The following is a 19,136-nucleotide window of genomic DNA, read 5'->3' as shown; positions in this document are numbered from 1 at the left end:
CAGCAATGCTACTGTGACAGCAACATTAAATATTAAGGTCCAGATAGTCTATCATCAGATGTAACTTCTTATCTTTGGGTTCATTATTGCCTCTTTGGTTGGCTATGTAAGAAATAATGCTAGGGTCCCCACTGCTTGAAACAACAGCCTAATAGCTGCTTGTGTCCTAGGTGGGTTCAATTCTATAATGATAGTTTCCTGTTTGCTGGCAACCATCACTTATTACAGGAGGATGCTATTCATCCACAACAAAGCAGCATATAGCTTTACTGATAAAAGTCAAAACACCCTGAGCTTGAAAAGTTCAGTGAATTTCTCCGTCAGTATTAACGTTCTTTTAACTTTTAAACTTCTGAGGCAGGATTCCAGACTGAATACTCCTTATGTGTTCCATTGTCCCCTTGTAGCCCGAGATGACCAATCAACCCACTTACTCCTATCACAGATTTCTGATGGACAGAGCAAGATTTCATAACTACACACCAAACGTATAGTACACGTTCCTAAAGTCCCCAGCTGATACCAGAATTGAACAGTACTTTAAAGAAACCTTTGCTGCAGCTTTTAACCATTCTAAATTACCTGTGTTCATACAACTGTATTACACTGTATTTCAAGACTTTTGAGAGTGCCTACTTTGAGGATGCATTCTGTCTTCACCCCCTGAAGAAATGCCCAAGCACTCCCAGCAAATGTCCAAAGGCGATTTATAGAAGGGAGGCCCATATGAGAACATGCAGGATGAGGAACCTCTCAAGTTCATACCAAAGTGCAAATCTCTTAGTTTAATTTAGCATTTCTTTTCCCTAAAGTTCCCCAAAAGCCCCTACATTCAGGGCACTCAAGGTACTACAATTCCTGGAACCAGAGACAAGGGATAAAATTCTCTTCTCCCTCCAGGGCCTTATGTGTAGGGTGACCACACATTCTGGTTTGGCCAGGACTGTCCCGGATTTTCAAGACTGTCCCCAGATGGTTGGGGATAATTAAAATGAGTCCTGGGTGTGGGGCACAGTCTAGTGGAAAAGCAGAGCAGCATGGCGAGCCAGGCAGCTCCACCTCCCCACCAGACTGCGCCCACATCCTGCCTGCCTCTATCTGCAGCAGCATCGTTGATGGGAAAGGGGGGAAGCTGGGGAGGAGGGAGGTGTCCCAGTTTTCTTTATGGACACTCTACCTATGTGCCACTTCCATGGTTCTCCAAAGCTTTTAACAAGCTCTAGGAACAAGGAGCAATTTAGTTCCGAAGTCACACTACTGTTAACTCAGCTCTCTGCCTCATTTCAAGTTTCCTCCTTCACTTGGCTCTTTCACAACCTGGAAGAGAACTGTACCCACATTCCTGAACAGGATCCATCCTAGGAGAGATGACAGGAACAACAAAGTGAAAATGCCAACTGCAATCCCCTCCTGCTGGGTGATTAGAGCATCACCCCCACTGCTGCAATGAGCAGCAGACAAATGAGCATTCATCTGTCTCCTCTTCCTTTCCTTTGTGCAAGCACAGATGCAATTCTCTATAGTGACATTTTTTCATTGGGAAATTTCAAACGACTAGTCCAGGAATAGGAAAATATGGAACTGTGTCAGTCCTCACTTAAGCCATGGAAATAATTTACTTAAAAAAAAAAAAAACACTACACAAAATGCTTTGGGATGGTCAAACCAAAGAGTATCAGCTGTAGAGGAACATGTCCCACTACAGCTGATTGGGCTATGTGCTCCCTTTGCTAGGTGATTCCCTGCCTCCCTCACTGCCCCATACCTTCTTGCCAGGATTTGTGCTGACCCATCCCTCTGGGTGAAGCACAGGTCGGCACAGGTACTGGTAAGGAGGTGTGGGACACTGTGGCACAAAGGCAAGGAAAGGTGACATCTGTTTCCACCCTTTGGGTACCAAGTTCATTTTTTAAACTGATGATCGTGAAGATCCCACCAGAGTGTTCATCTTCAATGTCATCGTTATGTAGCTTCCTAAAGGTTTATTTATAGCCATAAAAATGCATGGCTCAAAGATATACATTGACCTGCTGAGTTTTAACATTAAAAATTACTATGGGGAAGTAAAGATGTAAAGTCACCAAAAAGCAGAGGGTTTTTGTTGTTCTTGTTATTATATTTTATACATTAAAGCTCTTGCCCAAAAATACTGTTCCTCTTTCTACAATCTCCAAGATTGATTCCTCTCTCCTTCTCGTTTCAAGAATTTAAACTACTTTTCTTCTGGCAATCCTGACTGTCAGCGAGGCAGCCTTCAGTCTATCCAGAATTCAAATTGTAAAATTATTTCTTTCTCTAGAGCTCAAACCACACTACTACCCCTTCTCCACTTCAATCCCGTCATTGACTGCTGCTCATCTTCCTGCTTAAGTTGAAGATTTTGTTCCTCACCTACAGGCCCTACAAAATCCATTTCTGATGACACCTCTTCTATTTCTCATGCACCATGCATCTAGAGCACACTCTTCATCTCTTATTTCTTATCACTCACTTATACATATTCTTCCTTGGTACCTATCCTTAAAAAACAAACACAGTCTCATAATTCAAACCCTCAGCAACACTCACTTTGTTTACAAACAGTAACACTGATCTTTGATATTAAAATACTTATTTGTGTATATATTTATTAAAACATTATAAGCAATCATGCATACAGCTTTTATATCTCTTCCCTCAAGAAACTTTGCCCTCAAAGAAAACTGCCCCTCCTTTTCCTTTTATTCATCGGTGTCCTTCCCTTTCCCTTGTCATGCTCCAAAAAAAAAAAAAGACGACGTCATGGCATGGCAGCCTGGGGAAAATGCTTAAATCAGGAACCTGTGCTTGCAAAGTACTATGAACACCTCACTTATGGCTAGGTAGAGACATGCTAAAAGCCCGGGGCAGAACTAATTTAAAGTTACAGTTTCTGGAAGTGGCATAGTTTAGATAAGTAACAAATCAGAACACATTCATCCTTTGGTATGTGGCAGGGTGTAAAACTTAGACCAGGTTCAGCTATTTTTAAACCAGTCTATGCATGCCGAACTTCTGTTCTGTTACAGGTATAAACCTGTTTTCTGTGCCAGGTTTCCAATCACTTATACTGGTAAAAGCGTAATGTCGGTACCTGGCCTATGAGAGGAAGAATTGCTTTTATTCTCAATTTATAAAAACAAGGACTCCTGATAACCTGATTTTATCAGAACCCTACAGATTTGTAATAAGATTATAGTCTATTTCACTAGATTCAAACCCAGTGATAGCTGTCCTGTAAATGCTTGGATAAGGAGGCACATGGAGCCACACCATAGTGAACCCCGTCTCAGTGATAGTTTAGAAATACTCCAATTATCCACAGTACAATATTACCTCAGTATCTGCAATATTCCCCAGAAAGCTTACAGATGTATACAGAATACTGACAATAAAGAGATAAACTTATTTATCTAAGATGGTTGTTCTCAACTTTTTTTTTATATTCAAGGCATGCCTCAGAAAATGCCAGCCAGCACTTAGCTTGCATTTTTTTACTACAGAAAAAGTAATACAGCAACTCTTCTGTTGCAAAGAAACTGGAAAGACGCAACAGGTTTTTGACACTATGGATTTAGGAATTTCTGGTTTATTTCATGAATCATGTTTGCACACCTAAGCCAACCTTGTGAGACCCTGTGGCACCTCTGAAAGGATCTCAAGGTACTTCAGGGTGCCATGGCACCATGGTTGAGAATTACTAATCCAAGGCGACATTAATGTAAGGCAAGGTTGTCCACCATATTACCAAAATGCTATTTCATCAGCATTACATGTTAAATGCATAACTGCCATGTTGTAAGAGCAAATGTTCAAAATGCACAGGCTGTGCTTCACAGTAGTATCACTACCTATTCCAAAAAGACCCAAAAGATGCCTAGCTACATTTACTCTGAAAATAAAGTTAGCACTTAAACTAGAACAATTAACATGTATGCCATACCTTCTTTATCTGGTTCAGCATCTTTAGTCTCAATGTCTGTGTTCTGTAACATCTTCTCATTATTGCTGGATTGTGGTACCTCAGTGTTAGACTCTCTCACCATATCAGCTCCCTGATTTTCACTGGAAGCTTCTTTTTTCTCCTTTGGCTGATCTTCAGATGTAGCTTTTTGCTTGTTACTACATACATCATTGTCAACACAGGGTAAAACTACATCAACTGTTTCCACTTTCCCATTGTGACATGCTGGAGCAGGTGTCCCTTTTAAGCTGTGTAGAGATGCTTCTCCATTTATGCACTCCCCCTTAGATGGAGACTCATTCCTCAAATCCTTTTCGGCATTCCCCGTAATGTTGTCAGGTACCAACAGGGATTCATTTGAGCTCTCTTCTTCTGTGGATGCAAAGTTGTTTTCTTTTCCTACAGTCCCATTGTTAAGCCTCTGCTCTGCATCTATATCCATGATATCACAAGAGGACTCATCATTTGTCATCGACAGGTCTCCCGTTTCCTCTCCATTTTCCTCAATGCAGTCTGTACTGATCTCTAGTTCCCCATTCTCCAGCAGCTTGCTGTCCTCCCCATGATTTTCATCATCAGCAAACTTTGCATCATCATCATCTTTCTTCAAATTGTTGACTTTTCTTTTCTTGATAATTCCTTTGCCCCATTGAGAACGCCGCCTTGACTTTCTTCTTATTCGAACTGAATTAAACAGAGGGGGAAAAACATGTCACTTTTAGTCCCAGTAACCCTTTAACATTTATAAGTCATGTATTAAGATGAAGGAATGAACATTAACATACATGTCTACTCCCTTCTAAATGAAGCCATTCATTTTCAAAAAATCACTGAGCACCAATTCACCTGGAAGTCAATGGTAAAATTCCCTGTTTTCAACAGGAGCAGTTAGGATAATAGTGAGGGTTTTCAAACGTCCCATCAATAACGGCTATTTTAAATAAAGCAATTATTCATAGATTATTTTCCATAAATTAATCTATAAAACACCTTGTCACTTTATTCTTTTTTCCTTCGTGTTTCTCATGAAAACCCACTAAAAGAAATCAGCCAAACAAAGTCATACAGAAGAATTCAGGGATGACCAATTTTATTTTCCTCTTTTAAACTTTCAGATGATTTAGAACAGTTAAATGAACCAATATAATTATGAGAAGCTTGGTGCGGTTTCATTTTAAAAAAGAATGGAAGGATTAATCTAAGTCTAAACTACATAAACATACAAATAGCCATGTTAGGTTTGAAAACCCGAGTCCCAACACTAGCTCTGCTGCAGATCAGCCGTATTCAACTCTAGTCATTATCATTTTGCAGTACTCTAGTTGTCGTGCAGTTTCCTCTATTTTGAAAAATTTGGCTGTACTAGGGGATTTCTCAGGCTTTGGTGTTTGTAACATCTGACAAAACTGAAGAAGCCAGGTACTATCAACATACTTACTCACCTCTATGAGTTGAGGGAAATAAGTGTTTGTAAAATTGTTTTGAAGATATAAGTACTAGTGCAAGGTGTTGTGAATTCTCTCTCAGGAACTCCAAGAAGTATAATAATTAAATGTAATACTGAGAATTTCTTCCCTGTACCATACTTCCTCTGGTGATTTTACTACTACACTGAGAACAATAAGCCATTAACCTTTAAGTTTTAAAAGTCACCTTGAAAATCACAATTCCATCTGAAAAGTGCATGGTTATTATTGTTGCAAGCAATCCTAAAGATTATAGAAACTGAAAAATGAGAAAGGTTTCTTTTCCCCCAGCCTTTTGTACATTTGATGCACTTTCTCCACAGCCAGTTTCACTGTTTATTGATGATCAGCTTCATTCCTTTCATGCATAACTTGGCAAGACTTCTTATACATACTTCAATAGTGTCTTTGAGAAGGTTTTCGCCAGTAATAAAACCTGCTGAACTGAAACTGAACATTCAGAAGCAGAGACAGAGTGAGAGAGCACAAGTGAGAGCAAGAGAGAAAGAGAAAGAGATAACACAACAGCGAGAGACCCTTTTTCACAGGAAAGTTTGCTCTCAAACCTGTTCAAAAGACCTGTACAGAAAAGACAAAGAGGGAACAGAAACTTTATGGTCATTTTTTATAGAAATTTTTAAAATTCAGGACTTACAATTAATATATATCTTTTACTTCTAGCAAACAAGTCATTTCAAAGGGACAGTATTCTTTAAAAAAAAAAAAAGAAGAAAAAAAAAAAGAAATCAACTTTTGGTTGGAAAAACTTTTATTCATATCTATTCTCAATGATTTGTACCTCTGACATGCTCAGTCTACAAGTAAAATATACCACACTGAGCCTGGGTCAGAGCCCTTGATTCAGCAAAACAGCTGAGCATATTCCTAAATTTAAGCGTGTGAAAAATCCCATCAAAAGGAAAAAGAATTACTCACACACTTACACTTAGATATTTTTGTCTGTTTAGAGCTTTGCTGAATCAGGACCAAACAGTCTAGCTGGGTTCTTTTCTTTTTCATTTCCCAGCACCAGAAGTTGCTGGCCAAGCAGGCCTCATCACACTTGTGCAAGCTGGGCTTCACAGCTGCAAACAATTAAGACACTAACTACAAGAACTCCTCCCAGGCCGACTCTCAGCTGTACCATTCCTCCACTGAAACAGAAGAAATAAACCTATTTTGCTCACTAAAATCAGAGCACACAAAAGGAGCAGATATACTGAATAAGACTATTTTAGATAGTCATTTCTCAGGGTAAAACTAATTTTATTTTGTTGCTGAAAGTATTTCCAATTGAAAAACAGTACTAAAAAATTAGAATAAAAATAGCAGGGCGTAGGTGATGCACGCCACATGACAGGAGCCCTTCTCGCTTACATAATTAACAGGTGGTGACAAAAACAAATGGCTAAAGCTGAATGCCTCGTCTTCCTTCCCAAACTCACTCCATTCCCTGCACTGTGATAAAACCACCATGTTTTCAACCCCTCATACTTGCAACCTGGGTGTTATCCATGCCTCCCCCATTAAACTAGAACTGGACATGCACTTCACTGCAGCATCCCAAAATCATGATGTTTCTTTCTTCAAACACTCCCTAGATGCAGACTTTCCTCTCTATCTACGCAGCAAAATGTCTCTCCAGGCTTCCATCAGTTCCCATCCTGACACCTTCAACTTTTCTCAGGCTCTCATAACACTCTCTAATCTAAGAGATTAGACAAGCATCTGGCTGGGGTTACTCGACCCCAGTGCTCTTTCCTGCCCAGAGCAGGGGGTTGGATTTAATGATCTAATAGGTCGCGTCCGACCCTAGAAATCTATTAAACACCACTCTCCCGATTCCTCCTCCCACATGTACTCAAGCTACGGTTACTAGAATCAATCTCCTGGACCATTCCTCTGACCTGTCAACCCCAATCTCTGATTCCGTTTACTGGCTTTACCATGTTAAAGAAACTTCGAGTCATTATTTGTACAGTACCTTCAGATCTTAGCTCTTTCACATTTCTTAAAGGCTGCACTTTATACATAGTTAATCTGTAAGGCCACTGCCCTGTTCCATGCAAGTTCTTCAAGAGCCACTTTTACTGATACACTTAACAGAAATTAATTAACAACATATAGGTGGCAGGAAAATAAGGGCTATGCATATTAAGTATCTAGACAGTTTATATTATCTGCTATACCTAAAAATATCCTACTCAAAATCACCTAGTTGCACTCCTTTTTACTAAAAATTTCTTAAACTATAAACTCTTCATGACAGAGATACCTGTTTGCATAACACATAGCACAACACTGTCCCAAGTCTTGATTGAGATTTCTGGACCCTGTAAGATTATGAAACAAGAAAATACAGAGATCTGCTTTACAAAAAATAAAAAAAAACTTTTTTTTTTTTTTTAACTTCTATAAGAATACTGCAAGGTGCAATTCTGAAAATCTGTCTGATGGTGGCAACATATGCCTCAAATTCTGTATTTTAGGTTCTTAAGTAACATTGAGCTCCAGGTCTCTTCTGCTCATCCCCCAGTGGTAGGTAATGGTATAGCCAGAGGAGAGAGACAGGGCCCTGGGTATATCCCCACAGTCACAGTGGACGACAGCCAAGAACAGCCCAGCCCTAGGAACAGTGGAACTGGACACGCTTAAACAAAACAACAGGAAAGAAGAGGCACAAACTTCTGCAGCTTCCTGCATTCTAGTATCATACTTTCTTTTCCTAAAACTACTTTGAGAACCAATACAAATCATCAGAAGCTCAGTGGGTTTCATGTAAAAAGAATGGAAGGATTAATCTCTGAAAAATACTGAACAGTGAAAAGTAGAGTCAAGCTACAGAAGAAAGTAGTCAGAGAATGTGGTCAAATAATTGACTGGAAAGGGGAGAGGCCAAGTAGGTGGGTCCTCAACAAGTTTATGAGCAAACCTGAGAGCTTTAAGGATAGATGTTGTCAGTATGTCGAGTATCTGTCAAAAATCAGAAAGCTGTTCCTATTGTGCCTGGACCATGAAACTTGCCTACTTCATTGGAATCTGCAGTTTACCTATTCTGCCATAGATAAGAATATTCTATAACTCAGATGAACAAAGGTTAAGCACAACACATCTCTGGCCATTAAGTGGGAGGATGGTGAATCCAAAATGGAAAAACCTGTCCTTGTCTTCAGAATATCATGTATTGCTGAGGAAATTAGACTGGAGATTGAATGGAAAAAGTCATCAGGTTTGAGAACCAAAAATGCATTGGTTGATCTGGTGCTATCATTATCATTTTGTCCAAGGTCTGCATGAATGTTTTGGTAACTCATGGCAAAAGCAATAGATATTGGAACCAGGGATTCAGGAACACATCACAGATATCCTTTATTCTACTCTATTCTGAAAAGGAACTTGTAACATTTTTGTTCTTTTGATAGTGAACAGCTCAATGGCTGCACAATCCCCCAGATGGATATCCATGTATTATAGATAAATTTCTAACATTAAAAAAAAAATTTAAATAGTTGCATACCAACCATGGCGAGTTACATTCAGGGTTACTACAGCCAGAGCAAAACTAGAGCCCTAGCACAGGTTCAGTTTTCTCATATCCAGAACAGGGCAGAAACTTCTCAGTCCTGGGAATAAAATGCCTACCTCACGTTTCTAAAGTACTGCTTCCACCGCCTGAGACCTAAACCTGACTTCTAACTTACAATACAGTACGCTCTCATGAAAGTGATCCATGAAAAGGGTTAAGTTTTATTTTTAAAGGATTTTTCTTTAGAAGAAATAAAAGGCTAATTGTTTGGGGCTTAAGAGAACACACTAGCTAAGAGGCTGAGAAGTAATGCCAGTGTTGTTCAAAAACAAGAAATTCAAGAATGTGAACTGAGATTTCTTGCTCCTTCCCTTGAAACAGCTGGTGGTTGCCACTGAGGAATTTGGACTAGACGGAACAATGTTCTAATCCAAATGGCAAGTCTTCTGTGCCTAACATAAAATTAGGTACAGAGAATGATCAGTCCAATTGTCCAAGCTCAGGTTACAGCATCTCTCCTCTCTGAATATGTCCGTACAGTGCAAGGCAGCAGGGTGCAGAGATAACCGAGTAGCTCAGCATGTGCTGACTCCTGGAATCAGAGGCGGTACAGCCATGTTCACCTGGTGCTGAGCCCAATTAATTAGCTCTCCACAGAAAAGAGGCCAGTTAAACTATAATGCTAACAGTGACAAGGCGTCAAAAGCCACCGGCATTTTAGCCATTGTATCATCTTTACCCTGTAAGCTCTGAGTAACAGTTAAGCCGCCAGCAGCCACCAGCATCAAATTTGTAGAGATTTTGGTCCTAAATACAGGAAATGTCCCAAAAAAATAGGACAGTCTTCTCTTTCCTGAGGCACTTTATTTGCTTTAAAACCACTTAAATGCTCAACAGTCAATGCTCATTAACATCCACTAAACACTCAGAAACAATGACAAAATAAAAAGGAACATAGAAAAGGCAACTGAATAAATAAATTGACCAAAGGGACTAAGAATAAAAAATGTAAGAAGAGAGGAAAAACAAAGGGGGATTTTTTTTCTTTTTAAAGTTGCTTTAAAAAAAAATGTCATCTAGATTTTTAAAAAGATTTATCCTTCCACCACTAGGATCCAGCAGACATTCTGATCTCAGGTTATTTGAAAATCCTGACAAAGACTAATTCACCCAAAGCCACGGCTGAAAAAGGAATAGTACACTAAAAATGTTTTTTTATTCTGAAAGTAGGTTTTCTGCAACAATTTCTTTGACTGATCTCAGCTTTATGTAGTTTAAATCAAATATCACGCCTTGCTTCATTTAGTGGGATAAAATCAGTATTGTGCTTTCTCTATTTGTTTTACTTGCTGTGAAATAAAGTGTTAGGTACAATTTGGATTTTGAGTTATTTTTAATGCTTCACATAATGCACTCAGATAAATCTACAAGGGTTGTTCCTTGCCCTGACAATTACAGCAATGTGGAACACCTCTCACTCCAGGCTGTGCAGATTTTTATGCAAGTAAAATGCCATTTGATCTATAGTCTACCAAATGTAACACAATACTACTGAATATTGCAACAGAAAAATTCAAAAGCAATTATTTCTTGAATGGACTATCGAGTTGTGGTTGAAAAACAGCAAAATTATGACACACACTCCATCTACTGGCAGGATGCAGGAATATAGATTGTTCTTCCTATAGTAATGCAATAATCAAAGGAGAGCTTTATCTTTATCTAACCCTTTCACCCCGGTCACTTTTGTATGTGCCCACCACAATATTCCCCATAAACTGCTTTAAAATTAACATTCACTACTTTAGCGGCAACTTAGTACACTTACAGTTTCTCCCAGGAGAACTGTTTCTCCTGTTAGAAACATAATGCAGCCTAACGTTCACAGTTTCTCTGAGACCAGCATCTCAGCCCTATTGCGTGCCCTTTCCCCCTCAGGGCCCCAGGAGTCAGTCTGACTCAGCTGAACTCCACTGCTGAAGCTGTGCATAGAGCAACCCCTCTGTTCTCCCTTTACCACTACCTTAAGTGCCTCAGTGCCAGGGATGCCCAGCCCCTTTCACCAGTGCTGGTCTGCACTTCAGGGCTGCAGAGACGCACAGAACACTGAGGCAGCTGTGCCCCTACACATGAACCAGATGCCAACCCCGACACTCCTGAGACCCTGACTCCCAGACCCATGCCCCCAGTCCTAGACCCTGACATGCCTGCGACTGACAAGAGAGGAGATGAGCTCTGGGATTCCGCTCTCAAAAGAGAGGGAAGGGTTTGGAACCAGAAATTTTCCAGGGAAACCCAGGGTGCACTTGGCTGTTCTTGGCACTCTCTAGCAGCCAGAGGAGCCTACAGACCTTATTGGCTCTTTGGCTGCATGCAGGGAGAAGCAAAGGCTGCCTGTGCAGCCCCTCCAACATTTGCACAGTGCTTCCCCCAGTTATTTTTTTTTTAATGGGAGAGAAAAAAAAAAACACAAGACTACTTATGGCCCATTTGAACATTTGTACAGTCTTATTCACCAGCTACACCAGGATGAAATGGTGTTGTCATTACTATTTGCTACATACACAGAGGCGTAACAGGGCAGCCATATTCCCTGAAGGCTGTTGTCGCACTCCTCCCCAAAGGAGGCACTGCTGCCCTGGTTACCCTTCTCAGTTATACTACAGCACATACATATTTCCCACCCTATTCACAGTTACACACTACCACTGATATCTCCACTCATCCTTTCACCCATATCACTATGGCACGTACCCATAACAGTTATCTGCACGCTGTATCAATCTCACGTCCACGAAGAACATGCTTGCAGGCTCAGTGATAAAAATTCTTGACCCTTCACGAGCCCCATCTACACTACAACTTGCATTGTTGCTGCCACTGGTGTGACTGCACAGCTTTCTTATTTTGTTACGGCTTATGCCACTTACAATGGTCTACAATACAGAATTTTAGCAAAATACTCCTCCCACTGAATTATCAAATATAACTGACACTGTCATAACCACCATTAGCTGCCAGAGTCCAGGACTGCTGCTGGTGCATCCAAATTGACACCAGATGGGCCTCTATGCAACAATTCTACACATAAATGAGAACCATCTAATCTGTGGTCCTTGGGACACCTCAACTTCCATTAGTTTTACTAGGAACTTTGGACACCGGGTAATACTTTGGGATTTTGTTAAATTTTATTTTGATGCTATAATAGCCTGCTTGCTAATAGTTAACTCAGAGTCATTAGGGGTTAATTTTGTATTTTACATGGCTACAGATTTTACATATGCAGTAATTATTGAGTTTTCATTCTGCTTCAAGATGTGGTGCCTATTCCAGCCACTCAGGGACTGGCACCACATACAGGACAGACCTGGATCAGCTGCAGCAGATCCTGCATGTGGTGCAATTTCAGACAGGCCAGAGCGGGCAGTGGAGCTGGCATGCAGGGTGGGGAATGGGACACTGGCTCCCTACAGGCACTACATATCCCCAGCCCTGTATGTGGGGCTGATCTGGGGCCAGATGATGTGGCTCCCAGGGCCTGATCTGACTTACAGGCTGCATCTTTGATAACTATTCAGTAATATACAATTCACTGTAGGTGGCTCTCAGCTAACTAGCCTTCCAAAAATATTATACTAACAAAAGTTAACAGCCCCCCCTATATTTATATTGCTATTTAAAAAAATAATCTGCCAGCCACTAAGAAAGAAAAAACAGCAAAAATGCAAAGGCTTGACTGAAAGAACACTATTTTTTTCAAGGCAGTGTGAAGTATAATTAACAGTCATGACTAAGTCTGAAAACACTCTGCCAAGAACATTACTAAAATGCCAACAACACTAAACTTAATGGTATAAGCAACAAGACAGAAGAGAAGTAGCAAATAACTACAGTGAGACAATGCTGAATTTTACTGTTCATATTAAACTGGAGTGACTTTACTTACTTCAGTGGAGTTCATACCAGCATAGCTGGTACTGCTTCGAGTTGCAGCAAGAGAGGTTTAGGTTGGATATTAGAAGAAACTCTCTCACTAGGAGGGTAGTGAAGCACAGATTACCTAAAGACATGGTAGAATCTCCACTCTTCAAGGTTTTTAAGGCCCAGCTCCACAAAGCCCTGGCTGGAAAGATATAGTTGGGGTGGTCCTGCTTTGAGCAGGGGGTTGGACTAGATGACCTCCTGAGGTCCCTTCCAACACTAATGTTCTATGATTCGATGACAGCATAACAATTTAGTTTATAATACATTAGGGGTGCAGCTATTTGCCAAATGTTTGAAAGGAAATTCCTAGAAAATAAAGTCAATCAGAAAAATGATGTTATTGCAGCATTTGCAAATCCTGTATTAGAACTATATAAACATCATAAAAGTAGAAAGCGAACTTAGTTTGAACCCTGATGAAGAAAAGATGGAAGACTTAAAATGGCTACCTGGAAAGAACATGTTGTTGCCAGGCAGACATTCAATTAAGGCAGTATGGGATCTGATATGCAATCCCAACAATCATGCTTCCTCTCATGCTACATGTGCATGGCATAAGGTGCAACTGTGGGATAAGATCCCAGTCACATCTGGACCTGCAAGTACCAAGCCAGTCGGCTGATCCATGCTCCCAGCCTCCAGAATGCAGCAGTCAAGGGCTCCAATGTGCCCCACAAGGCTGGAAGCGGCAGCTGACTGCAGATCCCAGCCCTCAACTGATGCCCTCTCCCCTCCCTCCCAGAGGCTGGCACTGCAGGCCCCAGACCATCCCCCCTCAAGGCTTGGGAATGCCTGGGCATCAAACAATCAACTGATGCCTAGGCACACGTGCAATTTAAGGCATGATGGGAACCAACCACAAAGTTATGGTGCACAGTTTGGGTAATAAACTTTGGGACTTATCCCATGTTTTATTGTGCCATTAAAAATGCATTAATGGATTACTACTTAAGATGTGATTAACTGGTTGATCATGTCTTAGGTGTAATGTAAGCCAGGCACCTTTTTGTCTCATGTAATCAAAACATATTATTGTTTGATATTAGTATACTATGTTTCTAAGTCACATTTTGCCAAACTTTGACAGCAAGGGCTACTTCTTAAGTAGAAACATTTCGCCATATCCCCCTTCCAAATATCTCACCAATTTGTGGTAACAACACAAAAACATCCCAGCCCAAAGCTGGGAACATGTTCTTATACTCCTGCAGGGACTAAAACCCCCAGAGGTTCCTGGTTAGAGAATCTTGCTCTTCCACTAAGGATCACATCAATCATCATATTTGGGATCAAGAAAGGAATTTTACCTTGTGGTCATATCACCATAGAGCAGGGGTCAGCAACCCCTGGCACGTGCCAAAGTGTGGCATACAAAGACAGGGAAGGGGCTGGGGTTGCACCGCCATAAGGATCGGGCCCCTCACACCTCCCCAGCCTTCTGCCCAGAAGTGTACATGCACCTGCCGCAGGCAGACTCTAGTGCAGCTGCTTGCAGCCTCCCCACTGCCTGCTGCAAGTGGCCTGGACTCCATGGCAGGCAGCAGTGTTACCTGTCAGCTCTATGATCTTGAGCTGGCACTCAGCTTGCTGGACTTACAAAGGACTTTTTCTTCCCTCCCCACAATCTCACCTAACCAGAACTAAGCAGAAGAAAAGTTTAACAGGCATCTCTGGCTGTACATTCCCTGGTCCCAGTACGGGAGGCCTATTTAAACTTGATTAACTAAAACTCAGTTGCCGGGTTAGGGAATGCTGAGGCAAGAGACCGAGTCAGAGCGGATATGGGTGACATTTGAACAACGGTTAAGGGTTCATCACAACATCCAGCCCATTGGAGTCCTGACCACAAATGCTGTCATACTTTTCCCGGGATGACTGGTGGAAGTCCTCCCCACAAAGTTTATGAACACTCCAAGTTATCTCCTTAAGTCTGTTAAAAGACTACAGTAAGATCTGAAAGTCATGGTAAGCTGAAGCTTATTCAAACAGGTAAAATACAAAACAGTGATGCTGACTTCACAATGCAAGCATAGCTAGGCCATCTGAGAAGAAATAATCCAGTATATCTTCTATATTCATAGTAATTTCAAGCTGGCTTCTAGGTGTCTGGTTACTCCTTAAAACTTTATGTTTTTCTTGGTTGTTAAATCAGTTTCTTGAGATGTTCCAAACCAGATAACCCCCCTTGTCACTGAAAAAGGTAATTCATTTAAATTAAAACTGTTATATAAACAGGATTTTCCCCCATCAATTACAGCTTGGGACCCTCTTGATTTACATAATGAAAATAATGTTTTGAAGAGGCTGGACTAAGGGTATAAGAAAGCTAAGGCAGCAAACAGTGTGCTTCAAGAGGGAGAAATCTCTCTGACACCATCCTCTGTTGTTCTCGAGAAGCTGCGATAAACAGGTGGTCTCTTTCCATCGCCTGTTTAACCTTCAAGGATTGTGCTAGGAACTTTGCCTGTCAACAAAACACCTGAGTACCTTGGAATAGTGAGATCCCAGCTCTTTCTCCCTCTTTCTCTCCCTCTCTTTTTCTTTTTCTCTCTAGGCATAGCCTTCTGAACCTGAATTTTATTACTTAAGCTTGAGCTAGGTTTCCTCAAATACTCAATTAAACCAGGATAATATTGTAATTGTTTTTGTCTGTTTTTTCCGTGCATGGCGATTACTACTAGTACCATCATAAGTTTCATATACTTAGCAATAAATAAAACTTTTATAGTCAAACTGGTGGTAACCAGGTGTATTTTTCCTTCTCTACTTCCCCTTCTCCACTTGCTCTGCAGCAACACTTCTTTTACCTAAGCCAAAGATCCCTGTGAAGCCCAAAAATACTGTGGGGTCCGTTCATCAAGAGGTTACCACTACTAGAACAGTTAGAGCAAAAGACTGGGACGTGCCGAGTTTGAGACGCATAAGGGGATCAGCTTGTATAGGCTGACTGACCCAGTTTGGCTCAGACATGCCCTACTGAACTGAATGCTGACCCATGAGGGTGTCAGCTGGACACCCAGCCTGATTCAGAGGTATTTTGCTCACTTGTGTGCTTGTGTCTGACTGCATTTTATCGTTACCTTAATGAACTGATTCCTGGCATATAAGGGTGTCAGCCTGTACATGCTGATCAACCCGGCCAGGTCAGGCAGGCATGCCACGTTAATCTGTACGTGTATGTATCTGACCGATTTGGTGGCTGGAGGAACCCAACCCCACTGAAATCGAGACCTGCAAGACAGCTCCATTGGGGGTGAGGACTTGCAGAAGGCAGAGACACAGCTCCATATATAAACACAAGCAGCACACTGATAGAAATACAGAGACCCCAGAAACATACCCCTAATAAATGAGCACACCCCAAAGTGACGGGCAAATCTGGTAACAGCAGGGGCCTGCCCACAGCCCAGGCCAGCCGTGGCAGGAGGCCAGGAAGCTGCAAGCCACTGCACTGAAGTTTGCAGAGCTCCAGCCTGGCTTGTTGCTGGCCGTGGGCACACACTGGCCTCAGGGTGGACAACAGGAGAGTCACAAGGGGCCTGACCCTTGTTGTAGCAGTGCAGCCCCAGCCCGTTCCCCACCATTCATCTGAAGGTATACATGCACCCACAGCAGCAGGTGGTGGGGAAGCTGCAAGCTGCTGCACCAAGGTCTGTGGAACTCCAGCATGGCTCATTGCTAGCAGCAGATATGTGTGCGCCTCTGGGCAGATGGTGGGGAAGGGGCTTGGTTTGTGCTGCCACAACAAGGATTGGGCCCCTCACAGCTACCTCACTGCCCATTCACCTCACCATCCGCCCCTGGCACACCAACATCTTACAAGTCGAGGCTGGGGTGTTTTTGGCACTCTGCCCAAAATCATTGTTCACCCCTGCCACATAAAGGGGTTTTGTCTTCCTTTGTAGCATGGACTGCAGTCCTCTTCCTTACATCTCCCAAGTATATTTTTTAAAACTGTTTGTCCAGGTAGTGGCAAGGACATTCACAATGCCTTCATCCCTCTGCCTCACCTGCAGCAGGTCAGAATGTCCTTGGTGTTATGGGGCAATACATTTGGCAGTCATGCAACAGTGTTTTTTGCTGTATTTTTTAGATGAAACACTTGTGCTGGATAGTTTAGATAGTAATTATCCTTCCTTGAGCAAGGGGTCAGACTAGAAGACCTCCTGAGGTTCCTTCAATCCCTAATTTTCTGATTCAATGATTTTTCTATGATTCTACCTCCAAGATCAAAAATCCCCTCTGTATTATAAATCAAATCAATTTCTCATCCATATAAACGTTCTCTGTAAATTTAAAAATCTAAATTACTTTTTTTTTTAAAAAGAAAATCCGTCCTTTTCCGAAACCTGCTGCTTTCAGAGAGCCCTAGTTCCCTGCTCAGAGCTGTTGTCATTATTTTATTTCTCCCACAGTCTTCCTACGCTCCTCTCCTCAGTCACCTCTCTAGAACAGTTAAGTGCCCCCCTTGCTATATTGCATCACATTTAGGCAACCAATGCTGCATACTAGCAAGCATAACAAAGAATATGTTGGTACTCCAAGGACTTTACTGTACTGATTCTGTAAGGTTTTGGATATCTTCATTTTCTGTTCATTTAAGAGTGGCTAATACCTTCCAATAATGAATACTTAAACTGTTCAAAACTGGATCCCAGGAGACAAAGTGTAGCCTGAAGTTAACGTATTTTCTAATTTCAACCATAAAGCACTTTGTATGTTGTAGGTAACAAACACAAGAAAAATGTATTTACATACAAATGTCAAACAACAAAATCTTAAGCTAAACACTTTGTTAAGAGGATTCCAACCCCTGAGGAAGACAACTGTTTACTTTACACTGAAAAATAATCCTTAGTTTTACAATTATCCTGATGCTTGTATTTTTGCACTGCAAAAAAGACTTTGAAATTCTATTTTCCACTTCTTTTTCATAGCTACATCAGCAGAGGTTTCCTGCATTCGTAAAATGGATGCCCCTAAAGATACAATGGCTGCATAGTTGGAGTAACTTTCTGCAGGAGAAGCATTAAAGAATCACTGTAACCAAAAACATAGAAACTTTAGGTGCATATGAAATCCGTGATCACTGCTGTCTAAGTTACTGTTCTAGTTTCCACATAATATGATCTGATCTGAAGTACTCACATGCACATTTATTTGCAGAATTGTGCCAAACTGCCATGGCACTTTTCTGTTTGTTCCGAAATGCCTCTTCAACTCTAGTTTCAGTTTTCCGTACAGTGGAACCATGAGAATTTATTTGCTCTGCTGTTACTGATAAGCCTGCACAAAGAAGATAAGCATACCTATTTAAATAATCCAAACTGCATAAACTGATCAAATTCAAAAACGAGCCTGGAATTCAGTATTGCATTAAAATATGTTAATTAACATATTTAGGTGGTTATCACAAAACAAAGATTTAAATAAAAAATACTTGCATTCAGCTAACAAAATAAATTATTAGATATATAATTTTAACTGTTGAATCTAACAGCTTAAGAAAAACACATTCCTTTTTCTGTCACAATAAGGAACTTGCACAATTTATTCCATATTTAAGATCCTCAAGATTACATACTTTTCTCGTATTTTACTTTCTTAGCACGTATATTCTGCAATTAGATGACGATCTTAAAACAACTTTAAGTTGATGGCTTTCAAGAGATTTCCATAAACCGTAAAGTACGAGGTGCTTAGAAGAGGGCTTGGTTGGCTGTTTTAAGTATTTACTATAGCTCTGGATACTGTTATCTATAAAAATTACTGATATTCCTCCCTTACTGTTTATTTCAACAATGCTCTGTAGCAATGAGTTATAGTCTAAGCATACACTTTGTGAAGTTCTATTAGTTTATTTACCCTTTTTGAGTTTGCTGCCACCTTTCAGTCTCATTCAACACCTTGTTTTTATATGGTTCTGATCTACCTTCTACACACGAATAATTATTTTGTGTATTTTTATTGTGCTCCTCCTCATTTAAATCATCACAAAAATTCACCAATTGCAATTGTGTTGATCTCATTTCAGGTCCCTAATTATTCCTGTCATTTGTCTCCAACTCCTCTACTTCTCAAAAATTTTGTTTGCGAAGAATAACTATGCTAGATATAAGTGGTAGAACTGTTAGTAATGCAAACAGGACAGATTGTATTCAACAGCTTTGCTCTG

The 19,136-nt window shown here is 40.8% G+C and overlaps 1 protein-coding gene across 2 annotated transcripts in view; it reads right to left on the bottom strand.

Annotated features, from left to right (window-relative positions):
* The window catches only part of ATAD2B (ATPase family AAA domain containing 2B), a 138,734-nt gene that overhangs the window by 9,769 nt on the left and 109,829 nt on the right, over positions 1-19,136 (bottom strand). For both annotated transcript variants that reach the window (XM_014601590.3, XM_019481442.2), the window contains exons 24-25: positions 18,110-18,247; positions 3,962-4,666 (exon numbers count right to left, since the gene is read on the bottom strand). In XM_014601590.3, the coding sequence (XP_014457076.1) occupies positions 3,962-4,666; positions 18,110-18,247 (843 nt within the window). The remainder of the gene's footprint in view (positions 1-3,961; positions 4,667-18,109; positions 18,248-19,136) is intronic.

The sequence above is a fragment of the Alligator mississippiensis genome, chromosome 1 (genome assembly GCF_030867095.1).
Source record: "Alligator mississippiensis isolate rAllMis1 chromosome 1, rAllMis1, whole genome shotgun sequence".
Lineage (NCBI taxonomy): Eukaryota > Metazoa > Chordata > Crocodylia > Alligatoridae > Alligator > Alligator mississippiensis.
The sequence above is the reverse complement of the archived record's forward strand: the minus strand, read 5'-3'. Positions and strand labels throughout refer to the sequence as shown.